The 13,284-nt window shown below is 48.1% G+C and overlaps 1 protein-coding gene and 1 non-coding gene across 3 annotated transcripts in view; both read left to right on the top strand.

Moving 5' to 3' along the window:
- The window catches only part of Srgap3 (SLIT-ROBO Rho GTPase activating protein 3), a 246,053-nt gene extending 233,233 nt beyond the window's left edge, over positions 1–12,820 (top strand). For both annotated transcript variants that reach the window (XM_076841053.1, XM_076841055.1), the window contains exons 19-22: positions 4,230–4,410; positions 5,714–5,863; positions 7,803–8,130; positions 12,384–12,820. In XM_076841053.1, the coding sequence (XP_076697168.1) occupies positions 4,230–4,410; positions 5,714–5,863; positions 7,803–8,130; positions 12,384–12,797 (1,073 nt within the window). In that variant the 3' untranslated portion in view covers positions 12,798–12,820. The remainder of the gene's footprint in view (positions 1–4,229; positions 4,411–5,713; positions 5,864–7,802; positions 8,131–12,383) is intronic.
- Positions 11,516–11,622, top strand: LOC143385734 (U6 spliceosomal RNA). Its single transcript, XR_013089515.1, has one exon. It is a non-coding gene; the product is annotated as a U6 spliceosomal RNA (small nuclear RNA).
- Positions 12,821–13,284: the final 464 nt, after the last annotated feature.

Consider the following 13,284-nt stretch of genomic DNA (forward strand, 5'->3'; position numbering starts at 1 on the left):
CTATTTGGGTTAAAAACACAATGCTTTATTATAATTATTACTTTGCTATCTGTGGTCCTATATAGCCTTGTTCCCACCCCCTTGTGCTATTATTGGCAAGTTTATACATTTCTGTGTTATAGGCCCAAAATCATATATACACATTATTTTATACACTTGCTTCTTTTTTCAAGTATATTTTTTGAACTGTAGATGGACACAATACCTTTATTTTTTTTAATTTATTTTTATGAGGTCCTGAGGATCGAACCCAGTGCCTAGTGTGTGCTAGGTGAGTGCTCTACCACTGAGCCACAACCCCAGCCCATATCCTTGCTTCTTAAATCAATTCAGAAAAGGAGAAAATATGCGTTCATATTGTTTTTATAATCCCATTTACTGCACTCTTTTTTGTGTGTGTGGACATAAGTTATCATAGGGGTCATTGCCTTCAGCTGTAAAAAATCTTAGTATTTTTAAAAGGTGGCTTTGCCAGTGACACATTTTCTCAGTTATTTTAAACTTGGAAAGTCCTTTTATCTCATTTTTGAATGGTGTCTTTGTTGGATGTAGGATTCTTGGTTGACAGTTATTTTCCTTGAGCACCCTGAGCATGGCCTTCTACTGCCTTTTGGCACCCATTGTTTCTATCAAGAATGAGGGTGATGTCCCAGATGTCTGGTGAGAATCAAGCATGGTGATGTAGGCAGAGCAGTTTGCACATACTAAAAGCTGAATTTGTTCATACAAACAACAAATATGTACCAAGTGCCTACTAGTCCCAGGGACTCTTCTAAGAGGTGGGACGATAGCAAGAAATAAAATGAAATCCCTGTCCTAATGTTGTTCACAGTGTTAAAAAACTGACAGTAAACAAGTCTAAAAATCACATGAACACACACACACTCAGACACACATATAACTTCAGGTCGTAATAAACACTATGGAGAAAATCCCCAGAAAGTGTCAGAAAGTGATTAGGCAATTGGGGCTTCTGTGATTGGGTCTGGTCAGGAATGGCTTGTTAAGGCAGTGGCACTTGAGTACAAACCTGAATGAAATTAGGAAAGGGCACACAATGGTGAATAAATATTTGTTGGATGTGGATGAATACAAAGGAAGGTTCCACATGCAGCTATGGGTGGGAGAAAAGCATTCCAGGGAGAGACAGTAACAAGTGCAAAGGCCATGGGGCAGGAAAAAGCTTGGCATGTCTTAAAAGCATCAAGTAGACTCCAGGAATATTTATGGGAAAGTATTTAGGAGAACTGTCCTGATGTCTACAGCTTACTTTAAAAATAAAGTAGTGGGGACTGGGAGTGTGACTCAGTGACAAAGTGCACCATCATGTGCAAGGCCCTGAGTTCTATGCCCAGCACTGCAAAAAATAAAAAGGTAGATGAATGGATAGATAGTGGGATGGATAAATATATGATAAAACTAATATAGTATAATATTAATAAAATTTAGTTGATGGATATATACACATTCACTGTAAAATTATTTCAGTTTTATTTTGTGTTGAAAAATGTCATATAATGCTGGAGGAGAAATACCAAGAAGGTACAAGCAGATTGCATGAGAGGTGGAAGTGGTAGAAGATGACATCTCAAGGTCCCTGGGCACGGAGGGCCTCAGGAGCCCTGGGGAGACACTGGGGTTTTGTTCCAAGACAGAGGGGAAGCCTTTGGTGGGTTTACGAAGCAAAGGGGAAGTAAGAAGGGCACGCAGGGGGGAGTAGTGATCTAAACCAAGGTAGCAGCAGAGAAATGTGGTCAGAGTTGGTGGCCCGTTCGAAGGATTCGCTGCTGGTTAGGTCAGTGGGGCCCCAGAGCAGCCCCAAGGCTCTGGCCTCAGCAGGCAGGTAAACCGTGGTCCCATTCTTGAGAGAGGGAAGATGAGAGGATTAAGTATGGCTGACAGAGGGGGAAGTAGGGGGGCATGAGAAACCCCAATAACAGACTTGCTAATAAACTGTAGCTGCTGTTACTGTTTGTACAGCACACTTATATAACGACATCTGCGAACACACGTGTTCTCACTTAGCTTGTGGCTCAGTGTGGCTCTTCCTGTCCTATTTTGTTTCTTTCCTTTTACATTTTCCAACAACCCTTCCCAACTCCCCACCATCGCTTCAGTGCCAGACTCCAGTCTAATGACTACTGGAGACTCCAGGGAAGGGAAAGGCAAGAACAAGGAACGCAGGTGGCCCCTCAGTGCTTCTCTGAGCCTCAGCAACCCTCTGGCTGGGTCAGCACCTTTCTCTAGGAGGAGGGTCTGGGTCCCAGCAGGCCCCAGGGGTGAAGCCATCCGGGGGTGAAGCCATCTGGGCTCTGTCCCGTCTTACACAGTTCAGGCCTTCCTGTCTCTGATAATCAGGCTGGCAGATAGGTTGTTAACAGGCAGGTCCCCCATGTGGCTAGGGGTGGGATTCAAAGACGCAGCAGAGATGTGGACCAAGTCTCCACACTGCCCTCACAAGGTGACTGACTGTGTGTCAAGATCCGAGTTCATCCGAGCCTGTCCGCTTTCTGTCATTTTCTTCCTCCCTTCCATTCCCTGTGTCAGAATAGCATTTAAAGACATTTCTGGCTGAACTGTTTGAGGCCCGCTCCCTACAGAAGGCCATCTGTCACTGAGGCTAGATGTGTCAAAGCCACTACATCTCATAGGGCCACAAGCACAGTCTTCTTGAGACTATAGCTTTCAGAGGGGCACGGACATGTGCAGAGTAGAGTGTTGGGGGACTCGAACAAGGTCATGTCTTCCCTCTTCTCTGGTTTTCCATGCTGTCCGTGGCCCTTAGAAGTTTCACCCTCTGCTAAGGGCCACCACCATCACCGGGTTGTATAACTCTTAGAGCAAACCATCAAGCACTGTTGCAAGCACTTCCTGGGTATAACTCAGGTAAATGTGTGTTGGGTCAACATGTTTGAGCTATGGCCCAAATAGGAATCCCCCCCTCTTATAATTAAGTCCATGGCTGGGTATATTAGTTTGCTAAGCTACAAAAACAAAACACCACAGACTTGTGGCTTTAATAACAGCAGTTTATTTTCTCAGAGCTCTAGAGCCTAGCAGTCTAAGATCAAGGATCTACCCCAGGATTGGCTTCTGGTGAGGACTTCCTGACTTGGGACAGACGTCTTCTCATTGTGTCTTCATGCCCTTTCTTCTGTGCATGCTCAGAGAGAGATCTAGAATGTCTCTTCCTCTTATGAGGATGCCAGTTCTCTTAGTTAGGACCCTGCACAATGGCCTCATTTAACTGTAATTACTTCAGTTACTTTATTCAGTGTCCTATCTCTAGATCTCATTGAACTGGGGAGTAGGGCTTCAACATATGAATTTTGAAGGGACACAGTTCACTCCACAACAATGAGCACTGGGGATTCTAGGAGCTCTTAAACACTGCGTCCCACATTTTGCATGTACACCAATTTTTTGACCTCTCCAAAGTTCTAAGAACTATAAGTAGACAAAGAAGGGAAGCATTCATGGAAAGTAGAAGTAGAACTTGTGTTGACATGTAGAAGAAAAAGTCTTCATATACTGTTTTTTCTTTGTTGTGTTTAGATATACATGGCAGGAGGGTGTATTTTGACATATTATACATGCATGGAGTGCACCCCATTCCAATTTGGATCTCATTCCTGTGGTTGTGCATGATGTGGAGTTTCACGGGTTGTGTGTTCATTTATAAGCATAGGAATATGATGTCTGATGAATTCCACCGTCTTTCCCATTCCCATCTCCCTCCCTTCCCTTCATTCCTCTTTGTCTAATCCAATTAACTTCTAGACCTCCCCTCTCTACCCTCCCTTCTTAAGGGTTAGCATCCATATATCAGAGAGGAAGCTCGGCCTTTGGTATTTTGGGACTGGCTTATTTCAGTTAGCATGATAGAAGAATATCATTTGCTGATAAATAGCCATTTATTGGCAAATGCCATAATCAAATATTGTTCTAATGAGGGTTGAAGAGGTGGGAACAAGACGAGCAGTGGAAAATGAGGGTCTGCTATGCCAACTGCCACTGGACACTTTGAGAAGTAGGATGACTTGCCTGAGGTCACAGGGTGGGAGTGGATCTGAGCCTAGAACCCCTGGGCATCCTGAGCTCCAGGCCATATGTTGTCACCCGGCTTGCCCTGCCTTGCCCTGTAGAAGCCAGGGCCATCTGAGTGAGGCTCCTGGGATGCCCCTCTGCTGACCTCATGAGGCTTTTTCTCTTTCTTGCTTTCCTTTCAGAAGTGGAGCAGATCGAGGCCATTGCCAAGTTTGACTATGTAGGGCGGTCGCCACGTGAGCTGTCCTTCAAGAAGGGAGCCTCGCTGCTCCTGTACCACCGCGCCTCAGAAGACTGGTGGGAGGGCCGTCACAATGGCGTGGATGGACTCATCCCTCACCAGTACATAGTTGTACAGGACATGTGAGTGGGAATTGGGACTTTCTGGGAAGAGATTAGTGGTAATAGATTAGTGATGCCTGCAGTGGGCACTGGAAGGGAGTAGTAGGCCGTGTGCTGGCAGTTTATTCTCCCTGGTATAATATGTTTGGTGTTCTGTAAGAACAGGTATACCTAACTTCTCTTTAAATGATAATCCACTTATTAAATGTGCAAATTGCTCATCCATCAGAGTACACAGAGACCATGTGTTGTCTGCCTGCCACTCTGATCCATCTGACAGCCTCCAGGGTGCTTGTTGATTACAGTTCTTAGTGTCCAGTGGATCTTTCCATATTTCTGCACCTTCCTGGGCTTTCTCATAGCTGCTGGCGAGGTCACCATTAACTGCCCACCGTCCTCCAATGCAGAGGTGATTCTCTCAGGGGATGGGCAGGGGAAAAAAAAGCCCTGGTTTCTGGTTAATAAGGAACCATTTTTTACAATTTCAGGGATTAAAATATTTAAATAACCCACACCCTAAATACCTAGTCCCACCAGGAAGCTCACAAAGTTTATACATTGCATTTCTTTGAAAGCCATTGAAGACTCCTGTGCACACCTTCCCTAAAATCTCTGGCCAGGCTCAGGGGAACTGATTTATCATGGAAATAGACACCAAGCTGAATTTCCCAGAAAGGGGACCAAAAGCCTATGTTTTGATAGGAAAGAGGAAGGTCTAAGCCAGAGAACAGGCCAGGGCCAAGCAAACTGTAAAAGGAATAGTGTAGTAGAGGGCTCTTGGCTGATGTCCCCAGGTTTCTTAGGGCAGGGACAAATCATTGGAAGAGAAAGGGCTACGGGGGTTGGGTGGGGGGCAGGGGGAGGCTGCAGGCCTTCACTATAGTCCTATACCTCAGGTGAGGGAGGTGAGGGATAGAAACACCTCTTCCTCTTTTACTTAGTGTGAAACCACTTCTCATGGAGCCACGTGGAGGCTCAGCACTCAGAACTTTGAACTCAGCATTTAGATTCCACCCCCCGCCCCATCCTTCCAATATGCCTCCTGCATTTAGCTTGTCTCAGCCTGTGCACAGCCTGGGAGAGAAGAACAAGCCAGAGAAGTGGAAAGGAGAAAGTGGGCATGGGTTGCAGGGACAGAAGAGGGTCTCCTGCCAGAGACACGAACTCCAGGAGCATCGCAGTTGGCATGTGTGGCAGGAAGGTGGCTCCTTCAGAGCCCTGGGCACAGTCAGCCTTAGGCAGGAGCTCCTCGCAGGTACCAGGGAGCCATGTGCATCCTGGTTCTTGGGTGGGGCACCTCCAATTCACATCTCTCTCCCTCTAGGGATGATGCCTTCTCTGACAGCCTGAGCCAGAAGGCTGACAGCGAGGCCAGCAGCGGGCCACTGCTGGATGACAAGGCCTCCTCCAAGAACGACCTCCAGTCCCCCACGGAGCACATCTCGGATTATGGCTTTGGGGGGGTGATGGGCCGGTAGGAAACATGGGTTCATTTTCTTCCTGCTAGTGCCATGTGGGTTCATGTCTGAACTGGGAGGGGCGAGAGGGCAGGAAGGAGAGAAGGAGGCTTGTGCAGACCCTGCTCCCCACAGAATGTGATATTGGGCACAACTGATGGTGGGGAGGCTGGAGCTGATTGGAGGATGCCAGGGACAAAACAGCGTGGTGTTGGGTAGGGGGCTTGAGGAGCAGGAGGAAAGACAAATGCTGGGAATTCGGTACTTTTCATTGGAAATAATGACGGTAAATTAGCACAATTGGCAAGTATTTTTACTCCCCCTGTCCTGCACCTCCTCCCAGCTTTCTGGTGAAAACCAGAGTTGTTATAAAGTACTTTAAAAAACATAAAGCTCCCATACTCCCCCAAATTGCGCTATATAAACAGAAAATTCCCACCTACTCTTGTGGTGGGGGAAGTTGACACTCGACTCCACCCACTTCTTTGGTGGGAGCAGATTTCCCAATTTCTTCCCTCCCCTGTGTGGGCTGGGTTGTGTCACATGACCTTTATCTCAGCAGGGAGCAGCGTGCACCATTCTGTGAACCAGTATGGTCCAGAATATGTGGTGGTTAAAAAATAAGAAAAAGAAGAAAAGAAAAAGAAAAGCCGGCAGTTTCTCGCTGCCTTTTTATCCCCCCACATAGGAGTCTCTGAATGTTACTCTGTTTTTCTAGAAAGGTCATGTGATCAGCCCACATGTGTGGGTATTTTCTCACAGAGCCAAAGAAATCAGCAGCATGTTCTATTCAGTTCAGCAGAAAGGTCGGGACACGGTGATAGGTGATGAAATCCAGGGAAGCAGGAAGCAGGAGGCTGGGGTAGAGAATGAAAAGGTTGTGTGTCCCGGAGCCCGCCAGGGCCACTCTTCTCCTGCCTCTGTCTCTTCCTTTCCCCCTTCCCTCTCTTATCTCCTTTTTTTTCTTTCTTAATACCTCTTTCTCTCTGTACCTCTGCTTTGGTCCTGTTGGGGCACCCACAGGCCTGCTTAGCTTGGCTGGGTGGTAGGGTCTGAAGCGCTACTGACCACACGGAACTTGGTTCCTAGTCACATTCCATCCCCAAGGTACCACCTCTACCTGACCCCTTTTCTCTTCCAGCCTTCCCTCCCCTCACCAGGGCCGCAGGGTCCTTGGTGACTTCCACAGGGTGCAGCAAAACTTTTTATCTTCAAGGTACTCTCAAACCCACTTAAGAGCAGGCAGGGGGTAGTGCCCCCACTCAACAGAATAGAATGGACCTGAAAGAGAAGCCAGGATCGTGGCAGACACAGAGGGCAAAGAGCAGCCCTCCCGATCCACACTCCCACCCCTATTCACACCCACAGACCTCCTTGAGGTGGGAGGAGTACCCACATGCCCCACAGGCTCATTGAAGATGCAGTGTTTACTCTTACAATTTCCCAAGATCTGGAAAAGCCTTATAGATACCTTTGTCTGGGGAGATGGGGAGTGGGGGACAATAGTGAGTAGATGATCAGTTCCCAGGGGGGGCCCTCCTGTGCTTGCAGGGTGCTGGTGGCTTTTTGGTATAGTCAAGCCTCAATGCTTCAGACCAATTAGAAAGAAGCCTACAGAAAACATGAAAATGTATCGTGAGCCCGACTGAGCTCACCCAAGCATTTCCAGGTTGAAATCCTTCTGGCCCGGACTTAATGGTAGATGAGATTTCGTCTTGTAATGAGCACCACTGCTGTCTGCAGCTGGAAGCACCGTCCCACACCTCCCCCTGTGGCTGTGTGGGCCCAGCTGGTCCTCTGTTGTGGAATTGCACAGTCTGACCGAGTGAGGCTTCACTATACCTGCTCCCTAGACTAGTGTGTAATGTGTGGCTGTAGTGGGGGTTGGATGGCCCATTCTGAGACTGGCCAGGGTTGACTTCTGCCCCATGCCCCTGCCCCCTGGCTCCTTTGCAGAGTGCGGTTACGATCCGATGGAGCGGCCATCCCCAGGCGCAGAAGCGGGGGCGACACGCACAGCCCACCCCGGGGCCTGGGTCCCAGCATAGACACGCCACCCCGGGCCGCCGCCTGCCCCAGCAGCCCCCACAAAATCCCTCTTACCCGGGGGAGGATCGAGAGCCCTGAGAAGAGGAGAATGGCGACGTTTGGGAGTGCTGGCAGCATCAACTACCCCGACAAGAAGGCGCTCTCAGAAGGGCACTCCGTGAGGTCCACCTGCGGCTCCACCAGACACAGCAGCCTGGGGGACCACAAGTCCCTTGAGGCTGAGGCCCTGGCAGAAGTAAGGGCCCGGGAAGGCAGCTAGGCCAACAGAGACCTCCAGAGAGGGGGCGGGGTAGGAACCTGCCTTGTGGAAGTGCCCCCTGGCCTTTGCCAGACTTAAGGTTAAACCAGAGAATAAGAGACTGAGCTGGCTTCCCTTCCCTTGCTGGGCCTTCCCTTTGGGACACAAGTTAGTTGGATACAGCTGCTGGCTGGGGCTTGTGTAAAGGCTGAAAACTCCCCAATGTCCAAAGATAGAGATGGGATTGGCTGGATTATGGGTATGGGGCAATGGCAGGTCTCTCTGCAAGATGATATGGTTGAGTTCATCCATCCATCCCTTCATCCTTCCATCCATCCATCCGTCATTCATTCCTCTATTCATTTATTGACAAATATCAATTGAGCATCTATTATGCTATGCTAGGCATTGAAAGTACAGTGAAGAGCTGAAATAGACTTTGGCCCTGCTCACATGGAGATTGTGGTTTAGAGAGGGGCAAGAGAGAGTTTTCAACCAGGAGATGCACGCAGCCTTGAAATGTCAGTGAGCTTGTTGACCTGTACCCTTAGTGGAGTTCAGGGAAGATTCCAAGGGAATACCCAACACAAACAAGACACCCAGCCACTAGAACTCCTGTCCACAGCCCCAGGGTCTGGCTTGGGCCATGCCCAAATGCCCACTCCCATGGCATCCCTGGGACTGGTGCCTTGGCATGAATCAAGCAGAAGATCCAAGCAATTTGTTGCTTCTCCATCCTCCAAGGATGGCCGTCCTCTTGGGAAACATCCCTCGGCCCCCACCATCATCTGGACACTATACAGGTTGGAAGCTCTCTCAGTCACAGTAGGGGTGGATAACCACCTGGCCCAGAGCCCTTTACATAAAGAGTCTAATGCAGTCTAGGACCAGTTTCTAAAAATGGGTCCCACCACAGACAGGTTCCATGGGATGTCAGTGGGATGGGGCAGTTCTCTGTGGTGCAGTTGGAGAATGTGGGTCTGATAAATTCAGAAGGCTTAGAGAAGCCAAGATTTCTCAGCACCATAAAATAATGTCCAGGTGATGTGAATATCCCACAAAGGGAACAGGGCATACCCCACCTCCCAGACTTCTTTTACCTTTATTTATTTATTTGTTCATTTATTTTCAGTACTGGCGATAGAAGCCAGGGATGCTCTGATACTAAGCTACATCTTCAGTCCTTTTTTATTTTGAGGCAGGGTGTTGCTAAGTTGCCCAGGATGGCCTTGAGCTTGTGATCTCCTGCCTCAGCCTCCCAGTGGTCAGCCCTTGATTCACATAGCATTTTGCAAGCCCAACCCAAGGAGTGCACTTGGAGAAATGCAGCCCATATTCTCTGTGGGTAATGATATCTACACACTCTAATAGCTGAATTCAAGAGCTCTTTTCACTGAGTGAAGTAAAATAGGAACTCACAATAAACAATTTGTAAACAGCTAAGATGACACAGGATAGGCACCAGCCTGTTCAGCATCACCTCTGATGAGTCCTTGACTTTGCAGCCTATGAAGGGGAGGGATGGCATGCAAAACCCTGAGTATTAGATGGGGTTACCCCAAATTTTCTGGTCTCAAAATGTTCTTTAGGATTTAGATTTGAAACCCAATTAGGAACTGTGTGACATTGTCATCAAAAGTGAGACGGTCTCATTTGGGAGGAGGTGAAAAGCGGCTGCCTTCCCTGCTCTGCCCATCCCAGGTTCCTCTCTGCAGCTCCTCTCTGGAGACTCGCTCATCACCTCTCAGACTAATGCAAGGCTCCAGCCTAAACCGCTTGGCTCATCTTTCTCTGAGCTTTCTGTCTTTCTGGCTCACCGTGCCAGGGTACAGTGGTGGTGGCAGCAGGAGGGATGGAGGTGGAGGGATGAGAACTACATTTTATTTGTTGAAGTTTTGCCTTTTAGAGCCACCAGAGGGAGCAGTGAGGGTAACTGAGAACTTTATTCCAGCAGAGCACTGGGGACACTGGAGCAATTCTTGAAAATGTCCCTGAAGGGTAGGGAGGTAGCAAACAGGGAGAGAATAGCCATCTCTCCCTTCCAACAGAGAATCTCCTGCAACTTATTTTATATATATATATATATATATATATATATATATATATATATATATATATAATGTATTTAGGATTTATATTTATATATATATATATATATATATATATATATATACATACATACATACATATCTATTTAATTGTAGATGGACACAATACCTTTATTTTATTTATTTATTTTTAAGTGGTGCTGGGGGTCGAACTCAGTGCCTCACACATGCTAGGCAAGTGCTCCACCACTGAGCCCCAGCCCCATCCCTGTAACTGTTCCTTTTTAAATTTGCCGGGGTTCTGGGGCAAGGGATAGAATATCATGGGAAACATAAAAGTTGATGCCTGTTATTTGGCCTGGGCAGGCAGGGGCTGCCTGTAGACCAGGGAGAGGAGAGAATACAGAAGCCTGCGGTCGGCTACATCTCCAGGCTCCAGCCCCAACTGCCTCACCAGACTCCTATGTGTTTTTCAGGATGGGCCTCAGGATTTGCAGAGGAGCAAGCAGGACTTAATAATCATCCCTCCTCACTGAGGTTGTGCACAGCACCTACCAGCGGTGCTTTTAAGCAGTGTCCCCTCATGGTGTCCTCAATGGCCAAGCCATAATGCTCTGGCCGGGTTCTGGCTCTGCAGCTCCTTTGGCACCTGTGGGCCATGGAGGCATCCTGGCAAATGATCACGTGACCCAGAGACAGTGGAGCCAAAAGGAGTTGGAAAACCATTGTCTGATAGTTTACAGAGCTTCGTGACATCCATCATCTCATTTCATCTTCCCAGTGAATGTGTGGGCTTTTAACAAATGAACAAAATCCAGTGCAGGATGACCGAGACTTGCCCGAGGTCACAGAGTCAGCAAGTGGCTGCAGTCTTTTCATTCAAATCTGCAGGACCTTGTGCCCTGGCCAGAGGCTCCTGGGTTCATGTTGTCCTCCAGCTCCAGCCCTGCCTCTGGCTTGGGGAGGCCAACACCTGGGATGACTGGCGCCAGGCTGGCCTGGGCTGGCGACCAACTCTGTGTCATTCAAAGTGCTCCCATCCGGAAAAGCTCTCTAATATTACAATGTTTCCGAGAATTACATATCAAGTAATTTTTCTATAGGCAAGGATGATCTTTTTTTCCCCTTGGTACTGGGAATTGAACTCAGGGGCACTTGACCACTGAGCCATATCTCAAGCCCATTTTTGTATTTTATTTAGAGACAGGGTCTCACTGAGTTGCTAAGCACCTCACTGTTGCTGAGGCTGATTTTGAACTCGCAATCCTCCTGTCTCAGCCTCCCAGGCTGCTGCTGGGTCAAGGATGATTTTTGAATAAAAAAAAATAACACATGTGCTCGCTTCAGCAGCACATATACTAAAATTGGAACTATACAGAGAAGATTAGCATGGCCCCTGTGCAAGAATGACACGCAAATTCGTGAAGCGTTCCATATTAAAAAAAAAAAAGTTAAATAATGGTACAAATTTATGGAGTACAAATTTATGAAGTTTTGATACATCCATACCTGGAATAGTGATGAAGGATTTTTTTTTTTAATGAAAAATGATGATTGGGTCAGGGTCTCTGGATTCAGACTATCTGGGTTCATATTTGGGCTTTGCCACTAATAGCTGTGTGATCTTGGGCAAGTTACTTAACCAGTCCAAGCTTCAGTTTCCTCATGTGTGAAACAATGGTTGCTACCTTGTAAGTGTGGGGATTAAATGACTTATGAGTACAAAGGATTTGGGTTGGTGCTTACTGTCAAGGGTTAATGCTATTGTGGTTGCACTACTACTTTTGAGTGTTTGTGTGTGTTAGGTGTTATGTCATGCTCTTTGCAGAGATCATATCACTTAATACACTCATCAACTCTGAGTTTAGTATTAATTATAATTATCTCTAAATTTCAGAAGAGGATTCTGAGGCTCAGAGAGGTAAGGTCACTTGCCCAGGATCATACAGCAAGGAAGTGTCAGAGGCAGAATTAGAGCATCTGGCTGACTCTGGTAGTCTGACCTGCCTTTACTAATATACTTCCCATACATGGGACACCCACATTGATCCTCCCATTTGATTTTAAGATTCCCTGGGGACTTATTCTCCACCCAGGCCATGAGGCTCCTGTGGGAACCTCAAGAAGGACCATGAGCTGGTTAGCAGCCCAGGACCCGACGCCTGCAGTCTCTGTGCTGAAAGGAGCTCTCTCTGTCCCCAGGACATCGAGAAGACCATGAGCACGGCTCTCCACGAGTTGCGGGAACTCGAGAGGCAGAACACGGTCAAGCAAGCGCCAGATGTTGTGCTGGACACGTTGGAGCCCATGAAGAACCCTCCAGGCCCCATCAGCTCAGAGCCTGCCAGCCCCCTGCACACCATCGTCATCCGAGACCCGGATGCTGCCATGCGCCGCAGCAGCAGTTCCTCCACCGAGATGATGACCACCTTCAAGCCAGCTCTGTCGGCCCGCCTGGCTGGCGCCCAGCTGCGTCCGCCCCCGATGCGGCCTGTGCGGCCCGTGGTCCAGCATCGGTCCAGCAGCAGCAGCAGTTCCGGGGTGGGCAGCCCTGCCGTGACGCCCACGGAGAAGATGTTCCCCAACAGCTCCACAGACAAGTCGGGCACCATGTGACCTGCTGGGTGGGTGGCACCAGCGCGGCCCACTGTGGCCCGCCATGGCCTAGCCTGGCCTCGGTGGCTTCTACTTGCTTCCCAGTGATGCTGGCCTTGTGAGGCAGAGCTTGGAAGGTCAGCTGGGAGAGAGTGCGTGTCTGTGGAGAGCAGAGGTCCAGGCGCTAGTGCGCTCACACTTGGCCATGCGAATCCCACAGACCTGTGTGCAGACAGACACCCCGGGACTGCTGCAGCAAAAGCCTGAGTTCAGTGTCTCCCCAAAGTGAGGCAAGATGCCAAGTGGCTTCTCCCGCATATCGTCACTGGAAAATGATTCCCGACATCCTCTCTACATACGTATATATGTGTGTGTGTATATATGTGTATATATATATACGCATAGACATGTATGTATGTGTAGGTGTCTGTATATATGAATATTTATGCATCTATATACATACTAGATCTGGACTTACATGTTAAATGTATATAGGATCTCCTTTTTC

Source organism: Callospermophilus lateralis, chromosome 20 (genome assembly GCF_048772815.1).
Source record: "Callospermophilus lateralis isolate mCalLat2 chromosome 20, mCalLat2.hap1, whole genome shotgun sequence".
In the NCBI taxonomy this organism is placed as follows: Eukaryota; Metazoa; Chordata; class Mammalia; order Rodentia; family Sciuridae; genus Callospermophilus; species Callospermophilus lateralis.